Source organism: Phodopus roborovskii, unplaced genomic scaffold (assembly GCF_943737965.1).
Source record: "Phodopus roborovskii unplaced genomic scaffold, PHOROB, whole genome shotgun sequence".
NCBI lineage: Eukaryota > Metazoa > Chordata > Mammalia > Rodentia > Cricetidae > Phodopus > Phodopus roborovskii.
The window spans coordinates 11033487-11045982 of record NW_026126636.1 but is presented as its reverse complement, the minus strand read 5'-3'; the positions used below and the strand labels follow the sequence as shown (position 1 = coordinate 11045982).

The 12496-nt window shown below is 49.9% G+C and overlaps 1 protein-coding gene across 1 annotated transcript; it reads left to right on the top strand.

The window, feature by feature from the left end:
* Nucleotides 1-10189: 10189 nt before the first annotated feature.
* Ccdc8 (coiled-coil domain containing 8) lies at nt 10190-12496 on the top strand. Its single transcript, XM_051207244.1, has one exon. The coding sequence runs from the start codon at nt 10529-10531 to the stop codon at nt 12197-12199; it is 1671 nt and encodes a 556-aa protein (XP_051063201.1). The 5' UTR covers nt 10190-10528; the 3' UTR covers nt 12200-12496.

Genomic DNA, 12496 nt, shown 5'->3' with positions numbered 1-12496 from the left:
GGCGATGTTGGACTAGTGTGTGTGCAGGGGGGGCGGGGTGTGCGGAGGGAGGGTGGGAGACATCCGAGCGGGTATGGGATGGCTGTGGGAAGGGCACCTTGCATTTTGGCACTTGAGAGTAAGCGCTGGACTAGTGAGTGGGTGACCTTTGAACCAGAATGAGTATCACACGAGAGTTGGGTATGGTACTTGAATGCTACCTATTGCATTGTATTAGGGTTTTGAAACCATGCACCCAGCCGCTTCACTAGGAGAGTCTAGGCAAACTGTTAATGAGCAATAGCTGCAGCGTGAGCCTGGTACTGAGTTAACTTTCGGACCACAGCTGAGTGGCATGGCTAACATCCGGTTGGGTATGGGTCATCTCTTTTTATTTTTATTTTTATTTTCCTGTTCACTCTACATATGTCTGTTTATTACTGGCTGAATCCTAGAATAACACTTGGAATAAAGAGGGGTGAAAAAACCCCAACAGTCTGTGACACTCGTGAGTAGTAACCGTGTTACTTGGATACATCTAAGTGAGCAAAGTTTTCATCGAAGTAAATTTAGATAAAATTGAGGGATCATATACATGGCTGAGTATGGGACACTTTATCCATCCAACCAATACAATTCTCCTGAGCACCTACAATGTGCCAGGTACAGGACACGCGATGGTTTTTAACCTTACCCTCATGGCTCTAATTCTGTATTTGAGGAATCGTGGGCAACATTTGAGACTGTCAAAGGAACAGTGTGTGTGTGTGTGGGGGGGTGGGTAGGGTATTGCCTGAGTGAAGGAGAGCAACTTCTGATTGACAAGGGTCCCAGAGGCGTGTAGCGACTTGGAAGCCAGCAGGGCCAGCCCCTTATAGGGAGCCAAGTACACAACAGTACCTGTAACTGCTGCCATTGAGACCACAGAGGTGCCTGCTAGCCGTTGCCTGAAGAGAAGATCCATGATGGCAAGCTTTTGAAATGTTTTTTACTAGACTTGCCCAAACCGGTGAAGATCTTTGCTGGGAACAAAGATCACTATTCTTCCGCCATTGCCGGGGCTTGATGTTGAGGACAGCTCATAAGCCACGACTGGCACATCAGGCCCCACTGAGGAGTTTGCTGTTCTGTTTTTTATGTGTCCCTAAAGAGCTGTGGCTGTCCAATACATGGCAACTCTCCCTTACTGAAGGGAGGGTCAGGGGTGAGACTCTACAACCCCGACTGGCTCCTGAGATAAGCATGTAGGTCTCCCCAAATTAAGTCCCAGGAATCATGTCTTAGAGGGGAGACATTCTTTCCTAGAAAAAATAGCCCACTGAGGGAGAGAAAGTCACCAAGCCAACCATGATGGCTTATGGGACCTCAGCACTTGGGAGCTAAAAGCAGGAGGATCAAGAGTTCGAGGCCAGGTTACAGAGAGGGAGGAGCGATGAGCAAAGGGGTCAAGACCAGGCTGGAGAAACCCACGGAATCAGCTGACCTGTACAAGGGCGAGTTCATGGACTCAGTCTGAGAGCTGGGAAACCAGCATAGGACCGACCCAGACTCCCTGAATGTGGTGTTAGTTAGGAGGACAGGGCAGTTTATGGGCCTCTAGTATTTATCCCTAGTATACAAATGGACTTCGGGAGCCCATCCCACATAGAGGGATACTCTCTCAGCCTAGACACATGTAAGAGGGCCTAGGTCTTGTCCCAAATGATATGACAGACTTTGAAGACTCCCCATGGAAGGCCTCACCCTCCCTGGGGAGCAGAAAGGGTTTGGTGGGGGTGATATGGGAAGATGGGAGGGTGAGGGAATTGGGATTGACATGTAAAACAACCTTTTCAAATTTAAAGAAAAAAAAAGTTTGAGGCCAGCGTTGGCTGTGTAGCAAGTTTGAGGGCAGTCTGAGCTCCAGAGGATTCTGTCTCAATAAAGAATGAGTCCTGAAGTCTAGGAACTGAGGGTAGAGATGAAGGAAAATGTCAGGAGCACAGCAGGAATGTCCTTATGCTCACACATCTCCAGAGACGCCTGGAATGTTAAGCAAGCAGGGTTGTCTTTCCGAGGGGAAAGGGGAAAAACTTGTTCTTCCCTCCAGAAAGCTGAGTATTGGAAGTGATTGACAGCCTGGCGATCGATCTGTGTTACCTGTTGGGCCAAGCTCCTACAACCAAGACCAGAAGTGGCTAGTGATCTAAATGACCCTGATAGCCAAAGGCTCCCCCAGGCTCCCACAACCATGGCCAGAGGCGACTAAAAGCCCAAATGACCCCTTTGCTGTCTGTATGATAAGACCAGGCCAGACCCTTAGGCCCTTCAGCTAGCACAGGTAGCTTATCTCCAGAACCCATCTTCTTGGAAGAAATGGCATGCAATTACACTTCCTTGTGCAACAGGGATTGTATTACACCAGAGAACTTTTTTCCCCCAAATTATACTGGGCTTAAATAAATACATTGGAAACAAACTGCCTGTTTTTAGACTCCCCAAAATCTGATCCAGACTGAAATCAATCTGCACCAGCTTTTTCATTCCTATTTCTACGAGCGGTTCCTTTCCCTGTATGACATCTGCAGGGACCCCCTCAGAAAAACAAACGGTGAAATCCAGCTGTGGATTGGTGGAGATAATGTCTCTTTTTGGGACACCTACAAACATCTACTACTTCAGGGCTCTACGACAGCTTCAGGAGAAGTGCCTTTCAAAAATGTAATTTATAGGGGCTGGAGAGATGGCTCAGAAGTTAAAAGCACTGGCTCCTCATCCACAGGACCAGGGTTCAATTCCCAGCATCCAGGCAGCTCAATGACTGTCTGTAACTCCAAGACCTGATACTCTCATACATACACACAGGCAAAACCACCAATGTACATAAAATAAATAAATTAACTCCCTCTTTTTTAAAAAATGTAATTTGTGTACACACAAAAGTTTACTATTTTGAGACAGAGTCTTGCTATGCAGCCTATGCTGGTCGGAAACTTAACTGTATACACTGGCCTCTATTTAGCTCATGATCCTCCTGCCCCACGCCCCCAGGGTTGGAATTACCTAGGCATTTGTGTTGAGTTTTCTACTATCTTTTAACATGGAGATTTCCATATCTTGTTTTTTTTTGGGGGGGTAGGGGATACTGTAGCTCTCTGTTAGCATCAAACTCCTTCAATTGTCTGGCCTCCACCTCCCAAGTGCTGGCATTATAGGTAGGAGTCTCTCCTCCATCTTTCCCTCAGGGCTGTACTTCCAAGGGCACCAGATACATCTTTTTAATTTTGCTTTGAGACTAAACTGTGTCCAGCCCCGAAAGGCCTGGAACTCATTATATAGACCAGGCTGGCCTTGAATTAGCAGGGAGATCCATCTGCAAATACTTCCCGAATGCTGGGACTAACGGTGTGCACCATCACACCCACGTGTGCGCAGACCTATCTGTGGTTTTTCCATCCCCCTTTTCGATTTCTTGGAAGTTACTACTTACCTCCTCAGCCGAAGGCTCTCTACATTCCCGTCTGGGCAGCCATACCATGGGAAACACCTGTCTCTGTTCTTACGTCCTCAGCAAATCAAGACACCAAGGCAATTTTCCAATTCAGTCCCAAACGGAGACACTGGTTTCTATCCATTTCCCAAGCTGGTTCTCTCTGGGACCAGCCTCAAGATCCTTTTTTTTTTGGTTCAGTGACCTGCCGGCAGTGGGATAGAGCTTTCCTTGCTGTCTCCACAAACACTTTTGAACTTCTTACAAATCCATGGTTGAGAAGCTTGTTTGCTCTCTAGGCTATTGAGATGCTGAAGCCAGGAAAGAGGTCTGCTGCAGAGCCTGACCTCCTGAGTTTGATCTCCAGGTCCCATGTGGTGGAAGGCCTCCACATGAGAGCCATGGATGGCATGAGCATCCACCCCAGCACACGCATACAAGCACATGCATGCACATGCATGAACACACACACACACACACACACACACACACACACACGCAAGCACGCACGCACGCACGCACACACGCAGAAGCAGTCAGATCTCTGTGAGTTAGAGGCCAGCCTGGTCTACAGAGAAAGTTTTAGGACAGACAGGAATACACAGAGAAAGCCTATCTTGAAAAACCAAAGAACCACTCCTCCCCCACCCCCCCCCCCAAAAAAAAGAAAGAAAGAAAAAGAAAAACAGAAGTTCTTGACTCCATATTTAACTTTTCAGTCGCTGCCCTGGTGTTCCCATTGCCAGAACACTGTGTGTCTGTGTCAATTATTACATTAGCCTGATCTTACGTACATGTCACACAGCCTCCAGCATGTCTGTTTGATGCGTGCTGTTTAACATCAAGGCACAATGGCTGCATAATAAAGGACAATGTCACTTTTTTTTTTCTTCTCATTTTGCAGCCAGAGACATGCATGTGTTTCCTGGTATTTCTCACATGGCCACTGTACCCGTGACAGGCAGCGCGGACCACTATTAAATGCTGCCCGTGAATCCTTGGGAGGTTGTTGGGACCAGGTGACATTTCCCGACGGTGCCCTGCAGGCTGATGTGTGACAGGAACAATTTGGTGCTTACCTGCATCCCTGCTGCAGATGTCAGGTAGAAGATTACAACGTCCCCTCCCCCCAAACTCCATCAGAGAAGCGGGTTTACCCTTCTTTGTTCTTTGTGGTTGATACTCTACTGTGTAAATACAAACTAATAAAAAAAATGGTGCTGATGAAGCCAGTGTGTCCTGAGTATATTGGGGAGGTAAGGGGAGCCACATTCGTCTTCCTCTGGGAAAATGATCTGGTTGCTTAAAAAAAAAAAAAAAGTGGGTCAGTACTTTGGCTAGGGAGATAAAGATGCTTTTGGCCAAGCGTGGTGGCTTGAGCTGGATCCGCAGCAACTGGCCTACACACACACACACACACACACACACACACACACACACACACACACACACACACAAAGGCGTTATTTTTTAAATTCCAGAAACTCCTTTGATGAGTTTTGCCTAATAATTGTTTTTTTTTTTTTTTTTTTTTTTTTTTTTTTTAAGAGAGATGTTATCTGATGCCACAGGCGGACAGAACTGGGAACACCGAGTTTTCTTCTACCTGGCTGGCTTCCCCGGGGCCCCAGGCTGGTTTCTAGGGCTGAGGTGGAAGGTGGGACCATTTGTTTAGAATAAAAACAGTGGTGGAGAGACGGACGGACGGGTGTGCTGGGCTGTGATTCCCACTCCTGGGAGGAGACAGATGAGTTTAAGGCCAGTCTTGGCCACATGAAACCCTGCTTTAACCCCCGCCCCCCGCTTTCTTTTTAAAAACCCTGTTTATGTAGCTCTGCCATCGAGTGCCTGTTTGCCTAGCTTGCACGAAAGAAGCCCCTGATCCGATCCTCAATGATGCAAACACTGGGTTTGGAGGCACGTGCCCCTCATTCCAGCATTTGAGAGGAAGAGGCGGGAGAATCAGAAAGTCAAGGTCAATCTCGACTATGCATTGAGTTGGCTGCGTATGAGGGGCTGGGAGAGGGCTCCGCAGTGAAGAGCACAATGCTCTCCCAGAAGGCCTATGTTCAGTCCCCAGACTTACTACATCTTACTCCGTGTCTGGGGACCCACTGCCCCAACTATCCTCCCCCAACCCTACCAGGTAGGCGAGTGGTGCGCATACATACATGCAGACAGAACACACCTACATGTAAAATAAATTTTGTTTAGAAATTGATAAAAATAAATGAAACAAAAGATACACCCCCCCCCAAAAAAAAACCCTAACTGAACCACAAAACAGTGACAGGTCCTATCCTTCAAGCTAGGCATGGTGGTACATTCTTTTAATCCCAGAATTTGGGAGGTGGATGCAGGAGGATCTCTGTGAGTTCAAGGCCAGTCTGGTCTATCAATATAAGGAGTTCCAAGACACTCAGTGCTACAAATAAACAAAAAACCTCCCTCAAAACCCCCAAATAGCTCTTCAGGTAAACTGTCCTTACCTGTCCCTGAAGAGAAAAGGGGAAGCCATTTTTCTCCTACTTTGTTCTTTTTATTTTTTTTTAAAAATATTGTTGCATTTGTGTGTGTGTGTGTGTGTGTGTGTGTGTATTAGAGGACAGGGAGTTGGTTCTGTCCTCCCAAGGTGTGTATCCTTGGGTTGAACTCAGAGTTAGTGTCAAGTGCCTTTATCTGCTGAGCAGTCTGGCCTGCCCTTATTATATATCATATATATATATAATATAAATATTACATTTATAATATATATACACATATACACATACATACACACACACACACACACATATGTATATATATATCAAGGTCTTAATAACCTGGAATTGATCTTCTCTGCCTTCCCAAAGCTGGAATCCCAGTGAGCCACGCCCTTGGTTCTTTCCGGGACTCAGTCTGACTCTAATTATTACAGAACCAAACTAGTAAGAAATTAACTTTTCTTTTTCTTAGAATTATGAGTCTAGGGGATCTTTGTAAGGAAGGGAACCCTGAAGGCAGGGAGTGAAGTTAAGATACTTTGTAAACTTTGGAAACCCTCAGGTGTTTGTCTTAGTCTGGGGATCTCTGTAAGAAAGGGAACCCTGAAGGCAGGGAGTGAAGTAAGATACTTTGTAAACTTTGGAAACCCTCAGGTGTTTGTCTTAGTCTGGAGGATCTTTGTAAGAAAGGGAACCCTGAAGGCAGGGAGTGAAGTTAAGATACTTTGTAAACTTTGGAAACCCTCAGGTGTTTGTCTTAGTCTGGAGGATCTTTGTAAGAAAGGGAACCCTGAAGGCAGGGAGTGAAGTTAAGATACTTTGTAAACTTTGGAAACCCTCAGGTGTTTGTCTTAGTCTGGGGGATCTTTGTAAGGAAGGGAACCCTGAAGGCAGGGAGTGAAGTTAAGATACTTTGTAAACTTTGGAAACCCTCAGGTGTTTGTCTTCGAGTGTGGATAGAGCCCAGGCTCTCTCAGTTTATACCACACAATAGCTCTTACCCCCCCCTCCCCATCTACATCCCAGTCCTTGGAAGGATCAGCCCAAGACCAGGCAGGCAGGGTCTCACAGCGGGAACCGTGGAATGAGAATTTGGAGGGTTGGTTGGCTGACTCCTCAGCACCCTCTTCCAGGGGATGTCAGCTGCCTCCTGTGGCAGAGGATTTAAGTCCTGCATTGAGGCAGACAGAGGGAAGGGATGAGAATCTCCCCTGCTAAGTTTCTTCAGTAACCCTCAGCTGGAAGGGAGAATGACTCACTTCTGCAGATCCCTTCCTCTGCAAGCTACAGCACCACAGTGCCATAATGCTCTGGCATACTTTGATTCAGACACTAGCTTTCAGTTTTATTAAATTCAGTTATTGTTATTGGGAATTGAACTCAACCCAGGGCCTTGCCATCTATAGGCCAACACTCTGCCACTGGGCCACACCCCCAGCCCCTCACTGGGGGATTCTAGGCAGGGGCTCTCCCATCACTCAGGAGGCAGAGGCAGGCAGATCTCTGTGAATTCGAGGCCAGCTTGGTCTACAGAGTGAATTGCAGGACAACCAGAGCTACACAGAGAAACCCTGTCTTGGAAAACAAACCAAAAACTTACATGTATTTATTTGTCTGTGTTTTTCCTGAGTGTACGTATGTGTTCCATGTGTGCCTCTGGTGCCCTTGGAGGTCAGAAGAGGGCATCAAATCCCCTCGAACTGTATTTAAAGATGGTTGGAAGCCACCTTGTGGGTGCTAGGAACTGTACTTGATCCTTTGCAAAGAGCAGGAAATGCTCCTACTTCCCGGGCCATGTCTCCAGCCCTATGATTTGGAATTCTTTATAACCCCGACCTAATACTTGCTAGGCAAATGCTCCTCCACAGTGCTAAATCCTCAACCTCAAGATTTAGAACGTATCATATGCCGCTATTATTAAAGCTGGAGTCTCTGGGCCATAGTGGCATTTGCTTTCAAAGCACTGCTGGTTTTGGGAAGAGGCCTAAGGATGGTGGGTGGGACCAGAGGGGAGGGTCTGTCTCTGTGCTTGCTCCTTGCTCCGCATAAATTCCCAGCTAAATCTCTGCTAAGCTCAACCAGGGCCCCTCTGCTGGCCAGGTTGCCTTGGAGACCGATAGTCTAGAGAGGCAATCACCGTTCAAGGCTGAGGGTTGAGCGGCTAGAATGCAGCCACGTGAAAAGGAGGAATGTTCAGCCAAGCAGAGTGAGCAGAAATGGCCCCCTGTCACAGGGGAAGCTGCAGGCAGGGCAGGACCCATGCAAAGCGCCGCCCGTCCCTCCCCCCCAGCCTGGAACAGCCTCTCCTGCACCTTCCTCTGTACCCCTTTCCCCCTCCACCCCCCTCATTGCTAATGGTCTGCCTCCAAGGTCTCCCTGAGTTAAATACAATCACAAGCGTTTATTTCACTTTAACTTTTAAAGATTTAAATTTTTTTTTTGTGCGTATTTTGCCCAAGTCTATGTCTGTGTATGTTTGGTTCTTTTGGAGGTTAGGAAGTGTCCAATCCCCTGTGGCCGGAGTTTTGGGTGAGTGTGAGCCACTATGTGGGTGCTGGGAACCAAATCCAGAGCAGCAAGACCTGAGTGAGTCACCTAGCCAGTCCCTAGGGTTGTTGTTATTTGAGACAGGATCTCTTATAACCCAGGCTGGCTTTGAACTCTCTTTGTAGCTGAGAATGACCTCACCTTCTTTTTCCTCTCGCTTCCAAGTACTGGGGTCACAACTGTGCACTCCATGTCTGGTAGATGTGTTTATATTGGCATTAATTGTTACATACCGATGTTAATCCTTTTTAAAAGGATTTATTTATTTTTATGTTAATTGGTATTTTGCCTGCATGTATGCATGTCTGTTCAAGGGTGGGGTCCCTGGCAACTGCAGTTACAGACAGTTGTGAGCTGCCACATGGGTGCTGGGAATTGAACCTATGTCCTCTGGAAGAGTGGTCAGGGTTCTTAACCACTGAGCCATCTCTCTAACCCCTAAAGTCACTTCTTTACTTGGTTTTTGTTGTTGTCGTCGTTGTTGAAAACATTGTCTTTCATCCTGGCATAGTAGCCCGGGCATGCTCTGAAGGCCAGCACTCAGAGAATGGGGTAGAGGATCACTGTCTGAGGTCACGTGGGATACATAGCAAATTAAGAACTAATGGTATCACGACATCTCTTTGGTCTTAAAGATTTATTTTTTTTAAGAAAATATTTAAAATGTTTATCATAGTGTATGTATTTGCATATGTTTAGTCTATGTGTGTGGAGATTGGACAACAATTTGTGGAGTTGGCTTATGTGTGTACTGGGGGTTGAATTCAGGTCCGCAGGCTTGCATGGTAAATGTTTTTATCTATTGAGTTGTCTTGCCCGTCCTTTTCTTATGTGCACAAATGTCTTGTCTGCGTGTATTATGTGCACTACGTGTGTGCAGTGCCCCAGAGATCACAAGACCCCCTGGGCCTGGAATAACGGGATTATGAACCATCACGTGGGTCCTGGGACTCAACCCAGGTCCTCTGCAGGAGCAGTCCAAGCTCTTAACCATTGAGCCATCTCTCTGGTCCCATCCCGGTAACTGCAATGGCCTTCAAAAGATCTCGGCCATAGTTACACACACTTCTTAGCCTTGCACTTCGAGGATGGCAGGTTGGAGACCTGCTGCCTTGAGTGTGTGCGTGTGTGTTTGGGAAGACCATGACGTGGGGTTTGGAAGCTGAGATGGGAATCCACGGCCCCAGCGAGGCCCTGGGGGCGGCCACACCTCTGTAGTGGTGGAGAGGGAGGCTGCCCTGAAGGGAGTGGACAGCTCCGCTGCCAGTCTTCCCAGGCAGAGAGTGTAAGATGAGAAGTAGGTGGGCCTCACCCAGGAGGGGAGGGCGCCCAGAAACTTCCTGCCGCTCTCAGCTCCACGGCAGACAGCAAGAAAGGTCGGCCTGGAGCGGGTGGCAACCTTCCTGGGGGCGGGAGACCCTCCTCGGGGCTGGGCGGAGGCCTTTAAGCGCCTCGCCATATTGAACGGTCACGCTGAGCCGCCTTTGTCTGCAGAGTTCTCCCACAAACTTTCAGCTGCACCCCGAGTGTCGGGGCCAAGCGAGAAGCGAGCAGAGCCCATGCGTTGCTAGCTTGGACCCGGGGCGTTTTCAGTTTGGACCGAGCTTTGAGCCTCGGAACTGACCGCACCTCAGTTCACGTAAGCATCCTGGAAATTTGCTAGCTACAACTCCGAGGGGTGGGGGAAACCCAACTTGGACTTGTCGCCTGAGGAGAAAATTGCAGGGAGGTGACACTCTGCATGAGCAGAGTTGCTGGAACCCTCCCTGCCCCCTCCCCAAAACTAGAAGCTGAGTTTTTTGTTTGTTTGGGCTTCTAGCCCCCCACCCCAGCGTCCACTCTGGAGATCTTAAAGACTCTCGAGAAAAGCCACGTCGGGGGCTGGTTCCCCTGGGGCTTCCTCCCCTCCCCCGATTGCCTGATTCTCTGGAGCGTCCCTGATGTCTGCAAAGATGTCGATCTGGACGTGTTAGTGGAGGCCTTAAGGCCCGTGGGCACCTTTAAGAAGATCGGGAAGGTGTTCCGCAAAGAGGAAGACTCCACGGTGGGGATGCTGCAGATTGGGGAGGATGTTGACTATCTGCTCATCCCCCGGGAGGTCCGGCTGGCTGGGGGCGTGTGGAGAGTCATCTCCAAGCCCGCCACCAAGGAAGCTGAGTTTCGCGAGCGGCTGATCCAGTTTCTGCAGGAAGAGGGCCGCACCCTGGAAGACGTGGCCAGAATCATCGAAAAGAGCACCCCACACCCACCCCAGCCTCCCAAGAAAGCCAAGCAGCCCCGAGTGAGGAGAATCCCACAGATGGCCACTCCTCCTCTTCGGCTGATCGTAGGCACCTATGACAGCAGCAACGCCAGCGACAGCGAGTTGAGTGACTTCGAGACCTCCAAAGCCAAAGGCAACAAGGGCTCCCAGAAGGCCAGAAAGGTGCGCAAAATGCCCGTCAGTTACTTGGGCAGCAAATTCCTGGGCAGCGACGTGGAGAGCGAGGATGATCAGGAGCTGGTGGAGGCCTTCCTCCGTCGTGGAGAGAAGAAGCCCAGTGTGCCACCTCCACGTCGCCGAGTCAATCTGCCAGTGCCCATGTTTGAGGACAACCTGGGTCCCAGGCCATCCAAGGCAGACAGATGGCGGGAGTCCTGGGGGAAGCTGAAACAGAGGGTGAAGGGCTGGGCACCCAGATCTGGCTCCGAGGTGGGCCAGGCCTCTGTCGTGGCAGCTGAGAGGGCTGGAGAATTGAGACGCAGCCACACCAGGGGGGACGATAGCTCCAGAAACACAGGAGACAGGAGCGACCAGACACTGAGTACCAGACGCTGGAAGCCCAAAATCAAGTGTGTCTCCTTGAGGAGGTGCAGGAAGGAGCAGGCGCCACTCCCAGCTCAGGGGACAGGCATGCCAGCTGAGGGACCTCCAGAGGTTCCCGCTGAACGTGGAGCAGAGGCTGCAGCTAATCCGAGGGCACAGGCTCCGGTTAATTCCAGGGCAGGGGCTCCAGCTAATCTGAGGGCAGCGGCTGCACCTAACCTGAGGGCAGAGGCTGCAGCTAATCCAAGGGCACAGGCTGCAGCTAATCCGAGGGCAGAGGCTCCAGCTAATCATGAAGCAGAGGCTGCGGCTGATCCGAGGGCAGAGGCTGCAGCTAATCCGAGGGCAGAGGCTCCAGCTAATCATGAAGCAGAGGCAGCAGCTAATCCAAGGGCAGAGGCTGCAGCTAATCATGAAGCAGAGGCTGCGGGGGATCCGAAGGCAGAGGCCCCAGATAATCATGAGTTTGAGGTTGCAGCGAATCAGAGGACGGAAGCCCTACCTGACCGGAGGGCAGAAGCCATAGTTAGTCAGAGGGCAGAAGGCCCAGCTAACCAAGGGATTGAAGCTGCAGAAAATCAGAGGGTGGAGGTCCCGGCTGACCAGGAGGCAGGGGTCCTCCATGACCAGAGGGAGGAGACTGGACCGCAGGCTGTAGCGGAAGCCTCCTCTGGTTCTGTTACCTTAGGGATGCGCCGGGGACCTAGGGCCCAGAAACAGGTAAAGACGGTGAGGTTTCAAACCCCAGGACGGTTCTCATGGTTTCGCAAGCGCAGAAGGGCCTTCTGGCACACTCCCCGGTTGCCAGCTCTGCCTAAGAGAGTCCCCAGGGCAGGCGAGGCTAGGAACCTCAGGGTACTGAGGGCTGAGGCTAGAGCAGATGTGGAACACAGAGAGCAAGAGGAACAGCTGTGAGGGGAACCCAGGGCCTTTGCACCCTGCCTGCCCCGTGATAGCCGCCAGGGTGCCTCCCTCCCTTGCAGACTCCTTCTACCTCCATGCTTGAATGGAGGCTGCAGAGGCAGGCAGCGCCGCCCATACCTTTACTGGCTTTCTCCCTCCTTCTCTCCCCTCTTCCTTCTTTCCCTTCCTTTCTTCCTTTTAAATCCCCCCCCCCAGTCTTGCTATGCAGGCCTGCTGGCCTAGTACTCCAACTTACGGCTGTAGCAACCTGAGCGCTAGGATTGCAGGTGTGTTCTACTACATCTGTTT